The 24,357-nt window shown below is 44.4% G+C and overlaps 1 protein-coding gene across 1 annotated transcript in view; it reads right to left on the bottom strand.

Moving 5' to 3' along the window:
- Positions 1-4,295: 4,295 nt before the first annotated feature.
- The window catches only part of ATP7A (ATPase copper transporting alpha), a 29,500-nt gene continuing 9,438 nt past the window's right edge, over positions 4,296-24,357 (bottom strand). Inside the window, exons 4-23 of the mRNA XM_084213051.1 lie at positions 23,165-23,896; positions 22,214-22,420; positions 21,085-21,248; positions 20,297-20,458; positions 19,582-19,658; positions 19,191-19,416; positions 18,031-18,264; positions 17,681-17,772; positions 17,092-17,219; positions 16,792-16,946; positions 16,359-16,493; positions 14,037-14,231; positions 12,821-13,003; positions 12,314-12,527; positions 11,529-11,675; positions 10,963-11,105; positions 10,455-10,658; positions 9,801-9,918; positions 8,743-8,845; positions 4,296-7,406 (exon numbers count right to left, since the gene is read on the bottom strand). Of these exons, the coding sequence (XP_084069177.1) occupies positions 7,130-7,406; positions 8,743-8,845; positions 9,801-9,918; positions 10,455-10,658; positions 10,963-11,105; positions 11,529-11,675; positions 12,314-12,527; positions 12,821-13,003; positions 14,037-14,231; positions 16,359-16,493; positions 16,792-16,946; positions 17,092-17,219; positions 17,681-17,772; positions 18,031-18,264; positions 19,191-19,416; positions 19,582-19,658; positions 20,297-20,458; positions 21,085-21,248; positions 22,214-22,420; positions 23,165-23,896 (3,896 nt within the window). The 3' untranslated portion in view covers positions 4,296-7,129. The remainder of the gene's footprint in view (positions 7,407-8,742; positions 8,846-9,800; positions 9,919-10,454; positions 10,659-10,962; positions 11,106-11,528; positions 11,676-12,313; positions 12,528-12,820; positions 13,004-14,036; positions 14,232-16,358; positions 16,494-16,791; positions 16,947-17,091; positions 17,220-17,680; positions 17,773-18,030; positions 18,265-19,190; positions 19,417-19,581; positions 19,659-20,296; positions 20,459-21,084; positions 21,249-22,213; positions 22,421-23,164; positions 23,897-24,357) is intronic.

Raw genomic sequence — 24,357 nt, 5'->3', positions numbered from 1 at the left:
CTCATTGATAAGGCAGTGATCGGTCAAAGATCAGACCCAGTGGTGTCAGAGGCCTTTTCCAACCTAAAAGATTCTCTGATTCAAATGAGCATGCACTGACAAGAAATGAAACACAAAGGTACCTGGAGAGCCAGACTAATGCACTGCTCTCACATGGGTGAAAACACCCAGCCTGAGGCAGAAGGGTGGGAGTCTCCTGCTGCCAGTCAGGAAAGCCTGGACAGGCCTCCAAGACATACACAAGTGGGAACAAACTGGTGGGTGGCATGAAATCTCCTGTGAGGTGGTCACCAGTTAGGATGGAGGAGACCAGGAACATCCCTTTAGTTTGTCAGTGTGTGCCACTGTAGATTATCTCATATTGCTGTAAATATACAATCAAGGTTCAAATTAAATGAGGTGCAGCAATGGTCTCAGTGTTGACTGCAGAGTAAGCCTGGGGGTTACCCAGGGGTCCCTCCTGTGACATAGCAAATCAGACCCAACCTTGCAGTCACCAGGTGGAGCCTTGTAACCCAGAGCCCCTGGACAGTGCTTGCAGTGTCCCCTGTGGGCAGGGACATCTGGAAGTGTCACTGTGAATCCAGCCTTCACCAAGGCCTGAGAGTCAAATCCTAAAGTGGTCCTGAATCCAGCCTCCCCTCAGAGGCTGGGATCCCCTGCTCGAAGCACAGCTGGCCGGAGCCACTTCTACCTGCCAAGAAGCACAGGTGACAGCAGGTGAACAAACCTTAGAGGCACTCTGGTGAGGATAAGGGAGGGCTTCTCTGGATCTATAAGAGCTGTAACTATTTAACTGTTCTGAAATTAATCCCTTTCTTTCTTCCTGTACTTCATGCTGTGCTGCTTTCTCCGAAGGCAAAGGTTAAATTCCTCGATGCTGACTCAGAAAGGAAAGCTCTTCCCAGCTGCTGCCCACAGCCCTGCCTTCCCTGGGAAATGGGTTCATTCATTAGGACAAGGCTTTCATTTCAAAAGCTCTCCTGTCACCTCCTAGAGGTAAAAAAGTGTGAAGCAGCAATGTTACAGTGTGTGGTGGCACGAACACAGTAACCTGGGCACCCACAGCGATTTGGCACAGCCGTGCCAGCTGAGGGAAAAGGGACAGCAGGACGCTGGTGGATCCCCAGGTAGACAGGACATTGAGCAAGAAAGGACAAAGCAAGCCATAAATAAAGATGACCAAGAGGACTCTACTGAATAGAACCAGTTCCACTGTATCCCATAGGTTAGGAGAGTTTTGGATAAGGAGCCTGGAGCAATCTTGATGCACTTACAAAGATCATTGTTCTGGCAGAAGTGCAGCTCATTCAGTCTTGTCTGGTTTTATCCTTGTTTGCCTTTTCTCCATTTTTTGGTGTGAAGAACATGAAATAAAGGAATAGGGAGGATGTCACATGAGAACTTGAGGTGGCAGAACACAATTACAGATGGGAAATGGCCCAGGCATGACAATTTGTGTCTTATAAAAGGAGTTATAAAGAACAGGGAAGAAATACGGACACACATTCAAAGCTCACTTCCACGCTTGAGTCACCTCTCTGTCCTTCCCTCCTGTTGTGAAATATTTAGAATATACTGCAAATATTTAAAGAAAAAAAGCCCATGCAAACAGTTCAACCCCTGCACTTTTAAATTAACCAATGCAGCAAAGCCAGGAGGGCAAAGGGCTGGTAATGACAAACCCAAGGAGCTGGGGTTAGACCTGTGACCCTCCTAGGAAGTCATTCCTAGGAATATGAAGCAGCAGCTGTACTTTAGACTTGCACATCCCTCTCCTGCGTGATCCTGCTTCATTTATCCAAGAGGAACAGGACTAGACAAGTTTAGGCAGACCAAAGGCTCTGGTGCACTGGGGTGTGTTTGTGAGACCAATAATCTGCATCTCCATCCGTGTCACGTGACCCAGGCTGCAGAAACTTCCTGCTTTTAGAACCACCCGCTGCAGTTTAAACCTCCCCTTGAAAACTGGCTGCAGCACAAGGTCTGAGTGCTCTGTTCTCCTTGCATTGGGAGATGCTCAATATCCAAGCACAAGGATCGTGTAGGAAAGGTAAAAGAGCACCCATTCAGGAAAAACTGCCTAAAAAACAGGCCCAGTGCTCCGAGAATAAGGGCAGACACCTGGCTGCTCCCTCACCTGGCCAATGCCTGCAAACGTCATTCCCAACATCTGCAGGGACAAAGGGCTTCAGGCTGTCCATGCATGAAATTGATTGAGGGGTTAATTAAAAAATGCTGGAGAGTCCTCTGTGTCTCTTCTTCCTGGACATGAGTTTGTGTGTGTGTACAGTCCTCCAATTCTCCTTAAAAAATTTATTTTAGAGGTGTGTTTAATGGGATATAGACATGCCAGTCTTACCTGGTCAGCAGTTTTCCTTCATGACCAAGCAGACATGGTACAAATTCACAGCTACTTCTTAAATTGTCCAGTCAGCTGGAAGTAAAAAACCCCTCACATTGCCCATTGCACAGCTCTGCTATCAAGGCAGATGCTGAATTTGGAATCAGAGTCTGACCTTAAGGGCTTGTCATACTGCTCTGCAGAGATGTCATCTAAAAACGTTACTTTAAAAGGAAAAAGAAAAGAAAGAGCATCTTAAAAGATGATGTAGCCACCCTGAACTGAAAGCATCTAGGGAGTGGTTCAAAAATCCATGCAGGAACTGCACGCTGGTAAGATGGAAAATGGATTCCATCAAGCCTGCAAAGGTGATGCTTGAGGCAGCAGCTGCAGAGGCTCCAGTGTTAACCCTGGCTGTGGCAGGCTGCAGGAACACAGCATTGCTCTCTACTGCCAAAGAGAGTTTTAAATTAACATGAATCCTCCATGATCTATCTAGTATCATTTTCTATCAGAGCCCTTAAAGGTGGTAGTTGTTCCACTGATTTTTACAATGTAGAATGAACCTCAATTTGATGACATAATTTTTTACCCATTTTTGTTTTTAACAAAACAGTGCTATGGAATGTGAGAGCTCTGCTCACCCCTCACATGTGCTCACTGCTACCAAGGGAGGTGAGGCTCTGCTAAACTGAGCTCAAGAAAAACTGAAATCAGGGGTTTGTAACAGAATTGACTCTGGGACAGCTCTCCTTTTTACTTAGGAAACATCATTGACTTGTCAGGTTTCAGGAAAGGAGACACATTTTAAATTCCAGGAGAGTCTTAACAAGTTTTAGTTCTGTATTAAAGTTGGTGTTTCTTGAACCACAATGAAGGGTGCTGGCCAGACAAATGCAGATTTTTGTATGTATCACAGCTTAGTCCATCGGATGTGGGGCCTCCTGGCTACTTAATGAGATTTTTAAAATTTTATTTTATTTTTAATTCAGTTAGGGCTTAAACAAAAGTTCCATTTGAAATGAGAATGCTCTCACACTGCCTTAATTCGAAATGACTCAAGGCCTAAATTAAACACATCCAAATATTTTGCTTACTATTTTTGTGCAACAAACCTGCATTTTGCAAACCAGTGCTAAAATTGTGGGTTTGCACATCTGATGGGGCACACTAGGCCTGAGGCATCCTAGGAGGATGAAATTACAGAGTTGGATCTTAAGGCAAAGCAAAATTCTTCATCCTGGAAACACTTGGATACAAATTGAACCTGACTTGCTCAGTAAAACCAGTGACAGAACAAGGGTTAACTGGCACAAACCAAAACAGGGGAAATTTCATCCTAGCACAAGAAACCCTTTTTTTACTGTAAGGGTGAGTGACCTCTGGCAACTCCTGCCCAAAGGGTTGGAGATGTTACAAACCTCAGTCCTGGGCTCTGTGGGACAGGTTCTGACTGTGTGAGCTCCAGCAGCCTCTGCTCTTCCTCCATTTGCTAACACAGGGATGCTCCTACATGAGATTATTCCACAATTTCCCAACTTGCACCAGCCCCACTTGCCCCCAGCTCTACAAGGCTCAGCGTTTGCTCAAGGTTGTGTTTAGCAGAGCTGGAACTACACCAATCCTTGGCCTTTTGCTGAGACAGCTGCAAATATTTAAAGGAACATGCTTTAAACCAGCCTTTGGATGCTACATTTTTATTACAGAGCTTATAATTGCCATTAGAATGATGGAGGCACAGTCTTAAAAGAATAGGAAACGTGAGACAACATGTTCTGAGATGCAAAGAACTGTAACAGACCTACATTAACATTCCAACCAGCATTCACTTCTTCATTCTTCATCCCTAAAACTGAATAACAAAAGCTTTCCAGTTTAAAACATTTTGTTGAAAGTTCCAAGCAAAAAAAAAAAAAAAAAAAAAAAAAAAAAAAGCAAGCATAGTCTTTAATAAATAAAAGTGTGTTCTTGCTTCCATTGTGTTCTGGCAACTTCCCATTCTTTTCTTTTTTTTTTTTTTGTATAAAATTTCAAGTGTTTTAAACTCTTTTAAAAGTAAGTTTGGTAAGATTCAAAGAGTAACTTTTAAAGCCTGGAGCATATGTACTTTTTTATTAAATAGGATAGGTTTATAAATAGCTAGACACAGAAAACAATAAAATAGACAAAGGAATAATACAATATTGTTTGTAACCGAGTGTTTCCAAGTGATAGTTTAAATTTCTGAATCCAAACTGTCTCCAACAGGAGCAACCTATTTACATATTAAAACATTTACATTTGGGAAAACACTGAGCTCCCACACATGATTCCACTTGCACTGTACATTCAAACAGAAAGGGATTTTGGTTCTTCAACGTAAAGCACCTTTTGTAATATTTTAATCTTAAGATAAACATCCTAGAAGTCATTACCTCACCCTTGGGGAGTGCTGGACAGAGAACCTGCTTTCAAAAAATCTGAGTTTATCACAACCACCTTGCCCCCACCCTGCCTTGGGCTCAGTTATTTCCTCTCCCCAAAGCCTGATCCTCTGGCTGTCCCTACAAGCTGCTCTCACATCCTTCCCAGCCAGCAGCTGCTGTTCCTTACTCCCTGATAATCATCCTGCACCTTTTGAAGTGTCCTGGTTTGGAAAAAGAGCCTTATTTTGCTGTACCTGGATCAAACACTGAGTTTCACAGAAAACTATAAAGCCTAGAAAAAACACCTGTGTTGGGAAAAAGTTGGAGGTAAAGCTGTAAACATTCAACCTACACAGCATCTGGACAAAGAAAGGTTGAAGACAAAGTGCTCTAAAAATATATCTGGAAATTGTTTAACAAGCTCTTAATGCTGCTTTATTTACTAACCAGGAATTCAACCCTGAATTATCTCCCTGTTTCCTGCAGTGGGAGGTGATGTGGCATTTCCAAGCCATCCACTCCCCAGCCAGCACTGAAACTCCCATCTGAAGGGGTGGCTGAGACCACCCACAGCAGAGACAGAAATATGTAAACACCTCCCTTGCACCTGCACAACCGTGCCAGGAACGAGAAGGAAGGTTGATAAACAACACAACTGAAATCTTTGCGTGATTGTGAAGCACTAAAACCCAATCTCACACATCAAACAGCTTTGGGTAACAATCTGCTTTGGAAGAACAGCTCTGCTGCTGCAAACTGAGAACAAAACCTCATGGAATGGCTGTGCAGTGGTAGATCTCAGCATGTAACAACACCACATATTACATACAGCTGTAATCTAATTTATAAAAACACTCTATATTCATGTAGAGCTATTAGGAACCCAAACCCTGCTACAGAAATATTTTGTTTCTTGAACCAGCAGCACATGATACTGCTCCCCTTACTGCAATACAGGTACCCTGATTTCCTAACAACACATCCCCCAGCACAGCTCCTCTGCTCTCACACAATGGGATTGTTCTGGTGGTTCTCAGATAAAATGCAAGAGCTGCTTACTCAGGACTTTTTACATACACAATCTATGCCCTGACATCAGGCTTTGAGTTAAAAAGCAGAACATTAAAGAGAATCTCTTTGTCTTCACCACACTGAGTATTTCTCCTCTACAAGCACAACTGGTACACATTTAGATCACAGACTGCACTTCATAATGAAATTCAACATTATTGAACCCAGCAATTCCTACCAATGACTGCCTCAGCAGGGGATGGGGACAGCAAGGTTCAGTGAGTAACAAACAGGTAACCAGCTACTGCTGATGAGCATCTCTTTCTCAATGAGGATATTTTTGACATCAATGATTTCATGATCAAGAGCTGCATTTTGATATTGCAGTTCAGCAACAAATGACAACTGTCTGAATTCATGATGCCTGGATCTGCACAGAACAAGCAGAGGAGGTTTGGATCAACCAATGCACTGATGCTGGGCCATTTCTAGAATACAGACACTTCACAGGCAAAGCCTGAACTGTAAAGACTTTAAAGGCAGTCTGTGACAAACTCCCCAGGTTCATTGGAGTAGTGCCAGTAGATCCTGGTGGTGAGCACTGCTCCTTCCTAAAGCTGAACACTTTGGCTAAAACCACCTCACACTGATATTGCATTCAGGTGTTGCAGGAGTTTTTGGCTTAGGAGAGGTTGGGAATGAGCAAACCTCCCAACCCCAAACCTTCATGAAGGCAGGCAGAGCTCAGTGTGGGTATGGCCCCAAACCTCCCTGTTTGCTGCCATGCAGGAATCTGGATCCCATGGAGATGATTTGAAGCCTGGAGTGTGAAAAGCTGGAACCAGATGTTGACAACAAGAAGAGGCATTTGAGAGGACCCATTTCTGGCAGAAGGCAGGCTGTGGGAGTGAGAGGGTTCTGAATTAAGGCACATCTCTCTGCAAACAGAACCTCCAGGATTTTGCAGATGCAAATTCACAATTTTTTAACACAGTACTGAACTCCACTATGCATAAAATAGCCTGGTATAAGGCTGGGAAATCAGCTTCTGCTTCCTTAGTTTCCTTAATTGTATTTTGACAATTTGCCAAAATAAATGCTATACTGCAAGCTCCATGGGATGGGAACACAGCCCTGTTTGTGAGCATCAACAGCCCCACACCAGATATATTTGGTAAGTCTAGATTAAAAACCATGAAAGACTCTGGAAAGTCACTGCAAAAACTACCTCTACACTGAAGAAGAAATGCATCCAGAAGACCTCCACAAGGATCAGGACATGCACAGACCTCACAAGAGCTGTTTTGGTTGTGTTTTTTGCTTCAGGGTATTTTTGTTTTGCCTTAGTGGGGTGGGAGGAGCGAGCCTTTCATAAGGCTGTGTCATCATCTTCCCCAAAGTCCCCCACCAGCAGTGAGTGCTTGTCTGGCTCGCTGAGGACGATGCTGTTGACGGAGCGCTTGTCTGAGAGCAGGGAGTTGATGGAGGCCCTGCTGTAGGTGATGATTCGATCCATCAGGCTCAGCTTGGGGGAGCCAGCCGCGCTCTCCTCGATGCCCACGTGCACACTGATCTCTGACGGGCTCTTGTGCCTCAGCTGGCCACGGGCACGGAACTCCAGCTTCTCAGAACTCGGCTTCTGGTACCTAAGGAAGGAAAAACCAAACTGTATTGTTGCATTGTGCTTCCAGGATTTACCTCATAACCTCAGATCCCTCCCTGATAATTCCCTGCCAGGTGTGTCAGTCACCTCTCCTCCCCCCTCCTTTGCCCCCTGCTGTCTGTCAATCCTGGCATTCCAGAAGTGATTGGCAGAATTCAAAAGATGCCCTCTACCCCTGGGGAGGCATTGGGCCATCCAGGTGTCCTTTGTCCCTTAAAACCTCCTCTCCTGTACCTGGCTGGTGGGATTCCTACCCCTTCCCTCCCCCCTCCCTGGGGTTAAAAGGAACAGCAACCACAAAGTTTGAGAGTTCTGGTGGAGCAGTTGCTGCATTCAGAGGCCTGTGGGCCAGAATAAAGCTCTGGATTGAAACCCTCCATCAGAACAGACTCCTTTCCTTCCCCATCACCTTAAAGCTTCTCTGCCAGAGGTAAACCTGAGCTCCTGCATGCCTGGAGTTGCCTCCACGTGCCCAGCTGGAGCACACAGCTAACCAAAGGTGTCTCTGGGGTGAAAACACCACAGCTGCCACTATTTGGTCAAGCAGCAAGGGCCAGACAAGCTCAGGCACATCCCATCCAGCTATACTGGTAATTATTCCAATAATATATCAATACCTCTGAAGCACACTGAAATATGAACTGATTATGCACAAGTCAGAGGCATTTATAATTTGACCAACAAGATTTTTCACAAACACAGAAAGGCCATTAAGTATCACAGTCACATTTTCTGAAAAATCTCTTTGCCCAGGCTTTTCTCCTGGGAAGCCTCAGAGAAAAACGAAAACAAATTCTTATCTCATTTGTTTCTCTTGTGTTGTGCTCACATGTGAAATGTATTTGGAGATTGTTTCATTGGTTTCACGTGAATTGTTTTGACTTAATTGACAATCACAGCCAAGCTGTGTCAGGGCTCTGGAAAGAGTCACAAGTTTTCATTATTATCATCTTCTTAGTCTTCTGTAAGTATCTTTTCTGTATTCTTTAGTATAGTTTAATACAGTATTCTTTAATATAATATAGTATCATAAAATAATAAATTAGCCTTCTGAGAACATGGAGTCAGATTCATCATTCCTTCCTGCCACGGGGCACTCTGCAAATACAATAGTTAAGAAATTTCCCATTCTGAACACTTCTGGTTTGTACATCTCTTCCCATTAGAAATTACATTTCTAAACACTGCTGTCTGCTTGACACAGACTTGTGAACTGCTCTTCAAAATCTCTCACAGTTCCACATTTATTTTCTGTCACTCAAAGTAAAAGACCTGAGCTTCAAATCCGAGTCACAAACCACAAGACTATTCCTACTCACATCTTCAAGAGCAAAGAAGAAAGCACAACAGAGACTGAGGAGGCAGCCATGGCTGCAGATCCCATCCAGGGCTGCAGAACCAAACCAATGGGCAGGAAGACACCTAGAAAATTACATCAGCAGTAAGTTCAGAGCAGGAACACTTCATTATTCAAATATTAATAGATACAATTTCACACGGACTGTCCAGTTATAGTTGTTGTTTAATTGTTTAGTAAATGGGAATTTAGTTTAAATGACCCAATATTTAATACATAAGGATTTCTGGTTTATCTCAATTAGAACCTCAGCCTGAAACTCAGGGGTAGCATGTCCTGTCCACCCTGCAATAAAATTGCTTGTTCACAGGATCAGGCTCTTTCAATAAATCTTTTATCTTGAAGCTATTCTGGTGTGCTGAGCACATCCATAGTAGCCATAGTGTGGGAAGAAGACAGCTCACTGATGCCTTGAGAAGGCTGATGTAGAACAGAGACTACACAGAGCTAAAGAATGGAGTAGGGATTTATTGAAAGGCCTCAATGGATCCACCTTGGGCAGCACAAGAGCCCAGCCAGGGCCACAGCCAAGATGGACCCAAATGGTCACAAAATCCCTGACTGCTCACAGGGCCTCTCACTTCCATAAGTTCTGCTCCATTCAGGTATTGGAGTTAATTGTCCAGTTACAGCTTTAGGTGATCAAGTTCCATCCTTCTTGTTTTTCTCTCTTCAGTTCACCATTGTTAATGCTTTTTGGGCCTGAGATTTGGATCATTTGTCCTTGATCCCCAGCTAAAAAAATAATTGTTTTGTCTCCCTACTCTGTGAAGAGAGCTTACAAACACTTAACAGGAAGCTCAGAACTCCACACTAAAACAGCACAGAACCTGAAAAATATAAAAGCTAAATTTTAAGGTATCATCACACATACTCCACTGCAATGTCCCTGGGCAGAGAACTCTGCCCTTACAGACAGCCAGAAATAAAGACAATGGAAACTCTCCCACACAACAGTAAATCACTGCAATCTTCTACTCACTGAGCCCAATCCAATTAGTGCAGGCAGCACTCACACACCTGCAGCTATGGGAACTCCAATGAGATTATAAATTAGAGCAAAGACAAAGTTGATCCGGATCCTCTTCACAGTTTTCCTGGACAAATCTATGCTTGCTACCACATCCATCAGGTCATCCTGCAAGTGAAAATGTTCATTGGAGCACTCAGAGAGACAGAAGGCACACAGGTGGTGCCCTCACACCCCTGTGTTACAGCTCACTACAGTGCACTGGATGGAGCAGGCTGATCACAGTGAGCCCTCTGGAGGCTGCTCTGCTCAGGCCAATCCATCACAATCCAAGCAGTGTCCACAGCCCTTCCCAGGACAGCTCCAAACACTGACCACAGTCTGCCAGGGAGTAGGTAATGTGTAGGAAGAAGTGCCTGGAACCCTGAAGATGCCATGGTGAGTTACCCAAATGTAATTTATGTTTGCCAAAGGACAGGTCACTTTGTCTTCCTTTGCCACTCTCAAACTTGAATTACCCCAAAATGTGCAGTACCCAGAAAACATGGAAGTTTCCTTCATGGGATAATCACTGCACTAAACACAATGAAGACAATCTCTGCTCCAGTTCTCCAGCTGATGGAGACTGTGCACCCCTGCATCACCCAAAACATCCTGGGCCTTCTGACCCCTCCTTCCAGCTCCCTTCAGCTCTGATTTCTTACCCTGATGAGAACCACATCAGCTGCCTCGATGGCCACATCCGTGCCCGTGCCAATGGCAATCCCCACGCTGGCCATGGCCAGGGCTGGGGAATCGTTGATCCCATCGCCAACCATGGCCACGCGCTTCCCTTCGTCCTGCAGCTGCTTCACTTTGGCCACTTTGTGTGAGGGGAGAACCTCTGCAAACACTTTGGTGATGCCAACCTGAACAGAGAGAGAGAGAGAGAGGACACAGCTTTTCCAGCAGCTGTCAAAGCTCCTGCCTGGAACAACACAGCCAGGAAGAGTGAAACCCATTTTATCACTCATGAGGCAAAGAGCAAACCCAGCTGACAATATGAAAACAGCTCTGAATTTACAGCTGATGTTAGTTCCATCCAAAAACTTCTTGCAATCTTGATTCCAAATGTTTTAAATCTACCATCTTTCACAGCAGAGCAGCCACCAGCAATATGAGCATGCCACATCACCCTTCCTGCAGAAACCAGGCGCAGGCCACCAAGCCCACCTGGGAGGCGATGGACCGCGCTGTTTTGCTGTTGTCACCGGTCATGAGGACGACTTCTAACCCCATGCTCTTCAAAGTGTACACTGCCAGCTCAGCCTCTGGCTTCACAGTATCTGCAATAGCTATCAAGCCACAGAGCACTCCTGAAAACAGAAAGAAAGTGTTTTTAACGTAGATCTTTATCAATTTAGAAAAACTTGGACTAACTTCCCCCAGTAAGTCCAGTTCCAGAACCAGTTCATACTGACAGTAAAGGGTGGGATGATAAGAGGTATTAAGGCAGCAAAAAAGGAAAAAATTCCTTTTTTCTCTCCTTTTTCCCCTTGTGCTTCCTTTGAAGTCTTTCCACTACATGTATTATGCCCAACTGTCCTGTCAGCTAAGTGAGGGAAGAGCCTTTCCCATAAGAAAGTGCTGTAAAACTGATTAATTATCTCTTTTCATCCCATTACTCTGCTTCAGCTCTAGCTGCTATGACATCACTACTTATTAATCTCTATTTAAGTGATGTTTCATGTGATATTTAGTGGCAATCAAACTGAACACAGCAGCAGCCCTGAACTCACCATCCACAGCTGCCAGGACAGCCGTGCGGCCCCTCCGCTCATGCTCCATCATGGCTTTGTCCACCTCATTTCTCACCACGAGGCCATTCCTGGTCATCCATTCCCTGTTCCCAATGAGAACTGAGTATTTCTGAGAGGTGACAGTAGCTGAAGGAAGAAAACACAATGTGGATAAGCAGTGAGCTTCCCTGCAGCTCATCCCAGCCAGGCTCTCCCAGTATGCACTGGAATCCAAAGAGAAATACAGAATTCCTCAACACTTTCTGCCCTTCCATCTCTTCATGTGACCTTCACAGGAGAGACACCGACATTTCTTCAGTCCTGGGGAGCCACCCCATGTGAGAGAGCCAAAAACCACAGGTCAAAGGACAGTAAAGGACCAAGTCACCTTCTCAGTGCTTCTGATTTCTATGAACAGCCCAATGGAGTTGAAAGACCTAACAGTGAGCTGTTCTTGAGTGAAAACGAGCCAGTTATGCAAATACACATAATTTTTGCTAGCAAATGGTAACTTGGGATGAAGCAAAGTAAAGCCAGAGAGAGCTGACAAACAACTCCTGTCTGATTTTCCAGTCCCACATTCAACGTGGAACTTGAAATTGTATTTAACTTAAATGTTCTGAGTGATGTGTGAGCACAAAATAAACTATTGAGCAACTATTTAATGTGTGCCTTGATGTCAGCCCAGTTCTGCAAGATGGAAATAAATTACCTCATTCCTAAGGATCCTAAAGACACAGAAGCAAAAATTGTCCATTTTATTCTCAAACCCAGAATTAACTTACTTGGCAGTTCAGCATCAATGATCAAAGCAGGCTGCACTGATTCATCTGCATTCTCCTCAATTTTCACAAGTGTCACATTTTTAACATTGTTTTTTTCCACCATTCTGTTTTTCCTGTAGAGCAATGCTTCAATATTGGTGACTTTGCAACTAATGCCACAGCCAGGAACTACCTGAAAATCTGTACATGTCCCAAGGGTTTCTGAGTTCAGCTCCTAGAAAAAGAGGATGGAAACTGATGAAGTTTTTAAATACATAAAAGCACAATGCAATTATAAACCCCACAAAATTAAAGTGCAGTTGAACAAAGAGGAGGAGGCAAATCATCAAAATCTAGGTCTGAATGGAGCCTCTAATATGACGTGATTTATGCGGCTCCACAATTTTCAGCTTTCCCAATTAAACACAGCAACTACTCAATCTGCATGAACAGTCTGGTGGCATTGAGGAAGTCCTGCCAGAGAGGTCCTTGCACAGGGAGAGCAGGCTGTGAGTGGGAGCCCCTCACCTTCTTGCAGTACTTGGTGATGGCTGCTCCCAGGGGGTGCTCGCTGCTGCTCTCTGCTGTCCCCACGATGGCCAGCAGTTTGTGCCGAGGGAGGAGGTTCCCCTCTGCCAGGAACTTCACCTGCATCACCTCTGGAGTGCCGTGGGTGATGGTCCCTGTTTTGTCAAACACAACCACCTTCACCTGCAGGAAAGCAGGAAGATTTCACTCAATGAACTGAGCAGGGAGGTGCAGGTTCCTTGGAAAAGCACCCACTTGAATCAAACCTTGACATGGGACACCCCGAGCTGGAAGGGACCCACCAGGACTGTAGGACCGTGTCTGGATGGGCTCCTGGGGTCTAACTCTGGCCAGCTATGGACCCCAGCCCACACCATCCTAGACAGACGAAAGAAAAGACCAGAGGGGCTCTTCTCCACGTGGAAAACTCCTGGTACATTTATTTCCAAGGTGGACAAGAGGCCGTGGAGCCAGGGCAGGAGACTTTTATACCCCAGGGGAATGAGAGGTGGAGGAGAAGGACCACAATCAATGGGATACAAGTGGGGAGGGACTGACCAGGGAAGAGACCACCAGGGGGTATTGGGCAGAGGGGTGGGTGAGAGAGAAACCATGTGATAGGAGAGGAGAATAAGAAACCACATTGTCATCCTGATTTTTTAAGATTTTCTAAGCCTTCTGATGTTTACATTCTTGTAGCAAACTTTCTCACACACTTTGTGTAAATAACTCATTGTTTTGCATTCCTTTATGGAGGAGGAGAAATTTGATGGACTGCTGGTTTGTCCAGTGTTGTTGCAGAGGTGGCACTGTCACCCTCCAATCCACTGTCACTTTTGGAAAACTATAAATGTTGGAGTCAGAAAATAAACTTCCCTCTTCTTCACCTTGAGAGCAGCGGTGTGTGTGCTCACATTGTTTCATGTCCTATAGTGACACCACGTGATAGAACACAAACTATTCAGTGCAATACAAAGCCCACTCTGTGCAAATCTCCAGTAACCCAGTGCAAAATAACAACCAAATAAACTATTTAGTGTAATACAACACCGGACATTCCATCATCATCTCCAAAGAGCTGGGCAGCAACAGACACAGCACTGCTGAAAAAGGCCCCTCTGGAACAACTGCTAACGTGGGGGAGAACATCAGCCTCAACCCCTCTGGAGATTTGTTTAAAGGAAGAGTTTTACACTTGGAAGAAGCAAGGGCTCACCTTGTGTGCCATCTCCAGGGGCTCCCCTCCCTTGATGAGGATGCCGTTCTGGGCGCCCACGCCCGTGCCCACCATGACGGCGGTGGGGGTGGCCAGGCCCAGCGAGCAGGGACAGGCGATGCACAGCACCGTGATGGAGGCCTGGAAGGCGAAGCGGATGATCACCTCTGCTGCTGAAATGCTCTTGTTGTAGCCCTGGGCACAGAGGGGAGAGGGTCAGGAAGAAATCAAACAACAGGAACTATGGGACGGTGATTGCAGAGGTCCCAGGATGAGGGAAGAGATGAGAAAGTTGACTCCATGTTCAGAAGGCTGATTTATTATTTTATGATATATATTATATTAAAAACTACACTAAAAAAATAGTAGGCTGACTAAGAATAGAAAAGGAATGAATAACAAAGGCTTGGACTGCCCAAAACAGTCTGAGACAGCCAGACTGTGATTGGCCATTAATTAGAAACAACCACATGAGACCAATCCCAGATCCACCTGCTGCATTCCACAACAGCAAACAATCATTGCTTACATTTTGTTCCTGAGGCCTCTCAGCTTCTCAGGAGGAAAAATCCTAAGGAAAGGATTTTTCATTAAACATGTCTGTGACAGAACAACACATTTGGCTACACACCCCAGGCACCGTGATGGAGGCCTGGAAGGCGAAGCAGATGATCACCTCTGCTGCTGAAATGCTCTTGCTGTAGCCCTGGGTGCAGAGGGGAGTGGGTCAGGAAGAAATCAAACAAAAGGAATAACACATTTGGCTATGCATTGTCTTGGAGGTTGTAAACACCTGCTAATGTATCTGCTGAGCATTAATACTCAGCAAGGTATGCAAAACCTAAAATGAATGAATAAATTAATGATGAATTAACCAACTTGTGTTCACTTGTCACCATTAAGTTTTATGAAAAATCTCTTCGCCGGGATTTTTCTCCTGAGAAGCCTCAGGAGAAATGAAATGAAGACAATAATTATCTGATTGCTTGGAATGCAGTTTGGAGGTTGCTTACCAACAGGTGCATCTTGGATTGGCTCCATGTGAATTGTTTTAACTTCATGGCCAATCCCAGTCCAGCTGTGTCAGACTCTCTGGTCAGTCACAGGTTTTTATTATTCATTCCTTTCTAGCCTTCTGATGTCTCCTTTCTCTTTCTTTAGTATAGTTTTAGAGTATCCTTTTCTTTTAATATAATATCAAAAAACAATAAATCAGCCTTCTGAGAACTTGGAGTCAAATTCTCATGTCTCACCTCATCCTGGGGACCCCCACAACACTGCAACATACTGCATCTACCCACTGACAGCTGCATCTACCCACTGGAGCTGGGGGTGCTCAGCCTGGAGAAAAGGAGACTCAGGGCTGCCCTCATCACTCTCACAGCTCCTGAAAGGTGCCTGTGCTCAGCTAGGCTGGGCTCTTTCTCCAGGCACTGACAGAACCAGAGCACACAGCCTGAGCTGCACCAAGGGAAATACAGGCTGGAGAGCAGGAGAAAGTTTTTTACAGAAAGGTGATAAAGTTCTGGAATGTTCTGCCCGGGGAGGTGGTGGAGTCCCCATCCCTGGGTGTGTTTAACAAAGCCTGGATGTGGCACTGGGGGCCAGGGCTTGGGTGAGGGGTTGGGGCTGGGCTGGACTCGATGATCTTGGAGGTCTCTCCCAACCCAGTGATTCTGGGAATTCTGTGAATCCTCTCAACTGTTTATTTATAGGACATTCCCCTAAACAAGATACCACATGCTACAACTCTTCAATGATGCACAGTAATAAAAGATACTGTATCAAAGATACGTACAGTAAGGAGGAAAGAAGGAAAAACAAAAAGCAGATATGAAGATGGCTTTGCTGAAAACGGAGAAATTCTAAGTTTTGAAACAAGAAACCCTGTGACCTAAGCAACACTTAAGTCCAAGTTGGGATCCTGACCCTCCTCTGGAATTTGTAACCAAGATGAATTCCAGTGATTGCCAAGATGAATTTACACAGAGCTACATGCATAATTTGAGCTTGTGATAGGAGGGACTTCTTTTTCCCACAGAGGAGGGATGGTGGGAAATTTTTGATGTTAAATATTTCCTTTAATTAACTTTTTTTTTTAAATCCTAACCTACAAGAGTTGATTAATTACTGTGGATTCTCTTTAAGTATAACTGCAGGAATGATACAATATAAAACATACATAATATAAAAAATGTAGTAAGAGCAGTAATAGTCAGAACTGCCTGCAAGGGTAATCCAGAAAGGGAACCACTGCAGACTAAGAGAATTATAAGGCTGTTTATTAAATATTTCAGAAGGTGTTTAAAGAGATTTACTTACCAGAAAGTATTTTTCCACTATTTCAAAATCCACAAACCCAATTATAATCCAGGCAAAAAGGGTAACCACAGAGACAGCCACAATAAAAGGAACGAAGTAGCCACTAAGTTTGTCTGCAAATTGCTGGATGGGAGCCTGGGAAGGAGAAACATCACTCAGCACCATCATGTTTGTGTCTGAAGGCACAGAAGAGAAGAATCACAGCTGCTGCTTGCAGCACACTTGGCTTGCCACACTTGGCAATTACAGATTTACTTAATAAGAGGATGAGACTTGGCTCAGTAGACAGGATCAGAGTCCTTATTCAGCAAGATACTCCATTATGCAGCTGCAACTCAAATCCAAGCAGTCTCAGCCACCCCTGCAGTGATTTGGTGTGCTGGTGCCTGCATGAGACAGCAAACCTCAAGTGTTAAATTGGGTGATACTCTACCTTAGAGGTCTGGGCCTCCTCCACGAGTTTAACAATCTGGGACAGAGTGGTGTCAGCTCCCACGTGGGTGGCTGAGATGAGAAGGGACCCGTTCTGGTTGATGGAGCCTGCAATAACTGTGTTGCCAGGCTTCTTGGTCACAGGCATGGCCTCACCTGAGGAAAGGGCAGCAAGACACAGCACTGCTGAAAAAGGCACCTCTAGACAACTGCCAACGTGGGGGAGGACATCAGCTTCAACCTCCCCTCTGGAGATGTGTTTAAAGGAAAAGTTTTACACTTGGAAAAAGCAAATGCTGACCTGTGATGAGAGACTCATCCACCATGGAGTGTCCTTCAATGACACGGCCATCCACTGGGAATTTACCTCCTGGGACCACTTTGACAATGTCCCCTCGCTGAACCAGCTCCACATCCACCTGCTCCTCACTGCAATGGTGCAAAGCTTTTCTAAGGGACTGGAAGTGGAATGACCCAAGCAAAGGAGCTGGCACTACACACAAAGCACAACCCCACTGGCTGGCATTAGTGCATACAAAAATGATGACAAGAAAGTCATAGTGCTCTTTGAAATGGCCTATTTTATCATAATTTTATTTACTTTCCAGTTAAGAAAATCCACTAACTGTCTCATCACAGAAAAAAAAAATAAATCAGCAATAAACCAAAGCAGAGCAGTGTTAATTCTGCATTTTAATATTTTTATCTGCCAGCAAATCTGAAGTTATTTGCTTCATAGTTCTATAGAATAGTAAAATTTTTCTGTGAATTAAGCATAATCTGAAGTTATTTGCTTCATAGTTCTATAGAATAGTAAAATTTGTCTGTGAATTAAGCATATTAACAACAAAAAAAGGACAATAGAAAAAACAAATGATAAAGCAAGATACCTTAAAAGAACGTTATCAGGGCCCAAGGTAACAATAGTAGCTTCAGTAGCTTGTAATGAAATTAGTCTTGCCAGTGCTTCTGAGGTTTTACCCTAGAATAATAATTTTCATATTTTTCTGACTATACTATTGAAAAAAAGCTGGGTAAATGACAACTGTGTACGTTGCAATTTACCCTTTCAAGAACACATTCTCTGCAAACAGTCTGACATTCAGTCCAACTTAATAGTTCAGTTATTAAAGATGCTTTTACAACACAGAAGGTTAAAAGAACCCAGCAAAGCTTGTGCATGGGCTGTTTTCCCAGGGTTCTAAGGTGGTTCCCAGTGCCCTGGCTCCTCTTTGCTCACCTTTGCCACGTGCTCCAGCCAGCGGCCCAGCGAGATGAACACGAACAGCATCGGCGGCGTGTCGAAGAAGGTCACGGGGTTCACTTTGGCCCTCTCAGCCATTGCCACCAGGAGGATGATGAAGGAGTAGAGGAAGGCAATGGATGTTGCCAGCACCACCAGCACGTCCATGTTGGCTGTGTTGTGCCTCAGGGCTCGGGAGGCCTGGATGTAGAAGTGCCACCCCCCGAACACCTGCAATGGCATTTCACACGGCTCCAGCGCACAGCAGCTTTCCCAGTTTATTTGTGGCATTTGCCCCTCTCCATGAACAAAATCCCAGCTCTAGACAGGTCTGTGGTCTTTCCACAGCACTCTCAGGTATTCCCAGTGCCCTCCCAGTGGGATTCAGGAGCTGCCTCAGGTGCACAGCTGCTGGAGTTCTGGATGCTGAGAATTTTCAACTTTCTATGCTGAAGGGCACAGACCTTTGGAGAAGCTTCCAAAATTGATTGACAACACTGAGATTCTGGGTGTGTAGTTTGATTAGAAGTGTGCAATATCACAGGGTGGAAAACTTAAGAGTTCAAGGTTTTAGAATATAGCAATGTATATGGGGCAAGGTGGAGATTTTAGGACAATGGCTGGTCCTTCTTCTTCACCTTCTTCTCCATAGGTTTGGGTGGGATTTTGTAATTGGACAGAAAAGTCCACATTACAGAGTTCAGATGTTTAGTTATTGGGTCAAAAGTGAAAATAATTTAGGTGTCATTTCTTAATTAGATAGTTTAGCCTTAAAACACCTTGTAACAAAAGATTGTTAGCCATTTTTGTGCCTTGTTAGTGAAGAACTGCAGAACTCACTGCTGTGAGACTAACATAGACAAGAAATAATAAACACCTGAGTCTGAACACAAAATACCATCTCGAGTGCCTTCAATCCCAGCCTTGACAGAGGTAGAAAAAGAAGCCAGGAACCAGCACACAACAGCTCTCCACAGCCTGCCCTGCCCCTGGAGTCCCCAGCACCCATTATTTTGGCAACAGCAGAACCATGTAAGAACTTCAAAAGCATTTTGTATCAGCACAATTGCATTCACTTTTCAAACTTAATCTCTTCATCACCCTCCAATTTGAGCACTTATGCTCAAAAAAGGAGGAGTTGGCACAACCCCACTCACCTGTACAGGGACACAGAGTAAAAATGACAGGAAATTCATGACAGACAATCCTGGTAGGAGCTGGTACTCCAGGACCATGGAGGAGTGCAGGGCCTCCATCTCCTCACTGCTCATGTTGTGATGTGCGTGAGCATGCGAGAGCTGGCTGTCCATCACCATCATGTAAATCATCAGCCCCATCACAGGGATACAGAAAACCAGGCTCACCACAAAAGACCTTTTCCACCTCAGATTTAAAAAAAAAAAAAAAAAAGGAAAAACCACTTGTATTGCAGTCAAGTGCTGGAGAATATTTTAAGTAGTAAGTCTGCACAGTCACAGAAAAAAATCATGAGTAACAAAGAAGAATCAAAGGTGTTTATGGAATCTTAGTATGTTCAGGAATACTTACTGCCTGATTTCCTGTTTGTGATCCAGATGACTGGCAGATCTATCCTTTTTGACTAAGGAAGTAGTAAAACCTAAATCCTAAGGAAAAAAAAAAGGCACAATAATAAAAAAGAACAGTCAGTTCTAAAATGCACTTTGTGCTCAGTTGTTGCCAAATTACTGATGGTGCCAGTCTTCCCTTTGATTAACTTTATTAACATTTCTGGTATAAAGTGTTTTTATTGTTCAGTTCCTATTGTCTGTTACTATTGTTTAGTTACTTTTCAAGAAGAGAAAGGCCATCTGATGTAGAAATTAACCCTTCTGGAACAAAATGCTATTCTAAAATGTGGCTTTCCAAAATGGTTGTTCCTAAGCACAGAAACTGACAAACTGAAGGAGAAGGCTGAGAAACTTATTCCACCTCTCACCTGCAACAGTACTTTATTTTAAAATAAATGTTCTTGATTTTTATACCACCCTATAGCTGGTATCTTCAAGTCTACCATGACCTGGCTTTCACAGTATTTATTTTTAAAAACTTAGGCAAAGCTGTAACAGAGCATTTTTAAGGGAGAACACAAATTAGCTGCAGAAACCTGCACTAAGAAGAAAGAAGATGCAAGGAGAGAGATCAATTTTTTTGCTTCAACAGCCTTTCCTTCTATTTCTGGGGTGTGTAACTCTTCCAAGGACACTGGATATTTTAGGAGACTTGGTGCCTACATGAAACTCACCTTTATCACTTGTATGACATCTCGAGGACCAATGGCCTCAGGGTCATACTTGATGTGGGCTTTGTTGGTTGCAAGAGCTACAGAGCAGTACAAGACACCATTGGTCTTCATGAGGGTGGATTCTATCTTGTGCACACAGGAGGCACAGGTCATCCCTCTCACCTGGAAAATAAAAGTTCCTTCCTGTTGGCAAAGCACAGGTTACCTGGCAAATGCACCTCAGCCAAGTAGGAAAAGTGCTCGTGACTATGCTGCATTATTTATTGCTTTGATCTGGGGGGTGAGCACTGTAGAATCACAAAATAGTTTGGGCTGGAAGGGACCTTAAAGACCACCCAGCTCCAACCCCTGCCATGGGCAGGGATGCCTCCCACAGGATCATGTTGCTCAGAGTTCCCTCCAACCCTTCTAGAGGAAGCACAGCACAGGGACAAGGTCATTAAGCTCTGCTAAAGCTCTGTTGGATGCTCAGTCTCAGAGCTGGGGGACACTGAGCTACACTCAGCTTCAAAAAGTAAAAAAACCCATAATATCTAGCAACAGGAAGAGCAAACAGAAAGAGACAGGAATATTTCTCTGCCTTTTCAGTGTTGTAGTAGTAGTAAGCCAGCACAGTTTACAGGACACATAAAATCTGTGATACACACCTGATGTACCATTATATTTAACTTTTTATAAATGAACCTCTATTACACTATTACACTCTAGGCAGTGGGCACTAACACAGGCACATCCAACAGATAAAAGCAATAAAAGCTGAAGGTGTTTGGGTTTAATGATCAGCTTACAACAAGCTCCAGGATGCCGTCTCCTTCCCCACAGTTTTCCATCACGGTGGCTCCAAAGCCCAGCTCCCGGATGAGCTCTGCAATGGCTGCAGGGTGAATCACAGCAGGGTTGTACCTCACTTCTGCCTTCCCTGCCATCAGGGCAACAAGGATCGAGTGGATTCCTAGGAAACAAAGTGTGTGAGTGGCAGATCAGGCTTAGGAAACATCCTGCATTTATTGTAACGTGAGGGCACGACACAAGTGATTGAAATTGGGAAAGCTTCCTTGTTGTATATAAAGAGAAACATCCTCGTGTTTGGAAGCTACACCAGCACCTCAGTGCAGGTGTGACAGATAAAGCACCACTCCACATGAGCAGCATGCCTTTAACAGTCTCATTACAAACATTCTGTCCATGCCATATGAAAAAATACCTATTTTTCCTTAAAAGAAGCTCGTCTAAACCACATACTTCTCTGATCTGCCTTCACCATTTCTGGCAGCCTTTTTTAAGGAGAACCTGTAGGGCAGATCTAACAGTGCAATCCTACTGGGCACTGAGAGGATTTAGTGTCATCCATTTTCTAGGATGAAAAAAATTAAAATCCAGGCTGACTTGAAACCCATCCATCTTAATTATGATAATTAAACACAGTCTGCATTAATGACTCTGTTACATCACAGTCGTGAGCCATTTGTTCCCGCAAATATAATCATAGACACCAGTGCCCTGACTTGCAGAGCTAAAATTAACCTGTGTCCCTTTAATCCACTCACACTGTCCCTTCTCACTGCTCCCTAAAGCACACATCTGCTTCTGCCTTTCAGCTGCACACCTGGGAACCTCCCTCCAGCAGGAAAGAGCCGTTCTGCCTTCCAAAGGATCCCCTATTTGATCCAAATATTCTCTGGAGCTGCTGCTTTTGCAACAGCAGAGTCGGGGCAGCACATCCATAAAGCAGCAAGGATGTCCCTGCTCCCAGCCTATGGGCCAGAGGTGAGGAGGAACACCTGTCCTGACAACCCACCTCTTAAAAACACTGCAAAAGCCAGAAGGATTCTCCAAAAAAATGCCTGGAAATGTAACAGACCACACTGACAGACAGACAGACAGACAGACAGACAGACAGACAGACAGACATCTCACCATCCTCCCTTCTCAGATTCCTCTCGATGTTGGCCACGCACGAGGCACACGTCATTCCTGTCACCTGCACGTAGCACTTGGAGATGGTCTTGCTCTCCTGCCTGCCAAGGTGGGCTGGTGGCACTTTGGAGGGTGGCTCAGGCTTGTGAGAGTCCAGCTGTGCTTCAGGGCAGGGCTGAGCTTTGGCCACAGGGAGCTCTGCCTTTGCTGCAAAGGAGACACAGTTTGTGACGGTGTGAGCAGCCAGTGCAGGGAGGGATGAGCTGCTGGGACACACTGCTGATCTCTGGGACTGAAATGGAAACTGTGACTGCACACACCTTGTCAGTCTGACCCACCCACCCCTCTGTAGCTCAGAGTCAGCAAAGGAAAACAAGACAGTGGTGGGCCACTGATTAACTTACAGGTGTGTTACTATTTTCCTTTTGCCTTTCCTCATTATCTTTGTTCTGTTGCACATCCTTTGTCCTCTCCTGTAGCTGGAAGCCAAACCTTTGTGTTGCAACCTTAGTTTCACACACAGTTTCACTGACTTTACCTGGAGCACAAAGCTGAACTTGTAAGCACATGCATGTTTCATAAACAAAACCAATGTTTTTAACCTTAGAGAGGGGCTCTGGAACTACAGGCTCCTTACAGCAATTCAGGGGATGCTGTTTGTGCAGGAACAGGGTGAAAAGGATTAAATGTGAGCACCCAACCACTTCTGCAGCTATTGACATAAAATAGCATTTATCTGACATATTTATATTGCCAGACTCCTCAATCATTTGAATCAACCTGATGTATTAAAGGATGTGCACATTATCTTTAATGATCCCATCTGCAGTGAAGATATCAAGCTTCCCTTGGCAAGCACAAAGTGTATGCCAACTGCTAAATTTCATCTTGGGCGGTATCAAATTGTAAATTGTAAATCCTTGTAAATTTAAAAGTTTTACATGTCATTACCTGGAAAAGATGCATCAAATCCCATATCCTCTATTGAGGACCTCAAGTCTTCTGGGCTTGTTTGCAGTGGGTCATAATCTATAGTTCCAGTTCCATTTGAGAGAGAAACATGAACAGATTTCACACCTGCCTTCTGGGACAGCACTCCCTCAATGGACTGCACACAGGAGTTGCAAGTCATGCCCTCAATATTGATCACAACAACTTGAGTGAGGGGCTGGCTGGGATCCTTGGAAGCAGGGTGAGATTTCAGTGGAGATGCCAGCGTGGGGAAAAGTGCCAGGTTCTCATGCTCCTCAGGAAGGCTGACTCTGAACCTCTCAGGGGACACATTCTCCACAGCTTTCCTCAGCTTCTCTATGCTAATTAAGCTTGGGTTGTAGTTTATAGCAGCAGATTTGTTCTCTAAAGAAACCACGACGCTCGTCACCGCCGGCAGCGCCGACACGGTGCTCTGGATGTTGAGGACACAGGAATTGCAGTGCATCCCCTCAACTCTGAACACAACTGTCTTTGTGCCAGTCCCACTGGAGTTTTCTCTCTGTGATGCCTCAGAGCTCTTGGGCTGAGCATTCCTCAGCCTCTCCAGGTCAATCCCACTGAGCTTCAGGGGTCTAGGCTGCTTTTTGAAGGCTGCTGTGAAACCCGCTGCTTCAATTTGCTGTTTTATTTCTTCTGCTGTGATTAGAGGAGGCTGGTAGTCAACAACAGCTTCCTTATTGTCCAGGGACACTGGAAATTAATCAATAAAATAAGTGTATGTCACAGCCCTAAGCATAATAACCACATCACAGGATCTTGTCAAAGCTTTCCAGCAACACTTTAAATGGTCAGAAATGTAACTGCAACAGAAAGGAGATTTCATTGATTTCATTGGTCAAACAACTTAGTTCTTTAACCAGTTTTGGTCTAGTACTACAACAATTTTCAACTCCTCCTCAAATTCTTCCTCTTTCCCCAGGATTTTCCCAAATGGCATCCCTACTTCTTACTGAATTTATCCTTGTTTTGAGGTCTATGGCAATACACTTATCCCAAAGCTAACTATATCAGTAAGCTGGTCTTGCCTTTTAGATTTTTAATTGGACAGAAAACATGAACTATTATTAATTACAATTTTACAAAGGCATCTGTTATTAGAGATTTCTATAACTGGTAATAAAATTATGGAACACAACTACTCCAGGCTGCCT

Source organism: Fringilla coelebs (assembly GCF_963513975.1).
Source record: "Fringilla coelebs genome assembly, chromosome: 11".
Lineage (NCBI taxonomy): Eukaryota > Metazoa > Chordata > Aves > Passeriformes > Fringillidae > Fringilla > Fringilla coelebs.
This window is presented reverse-complemented; position numbering and strand designations above follow the sequence as displayed.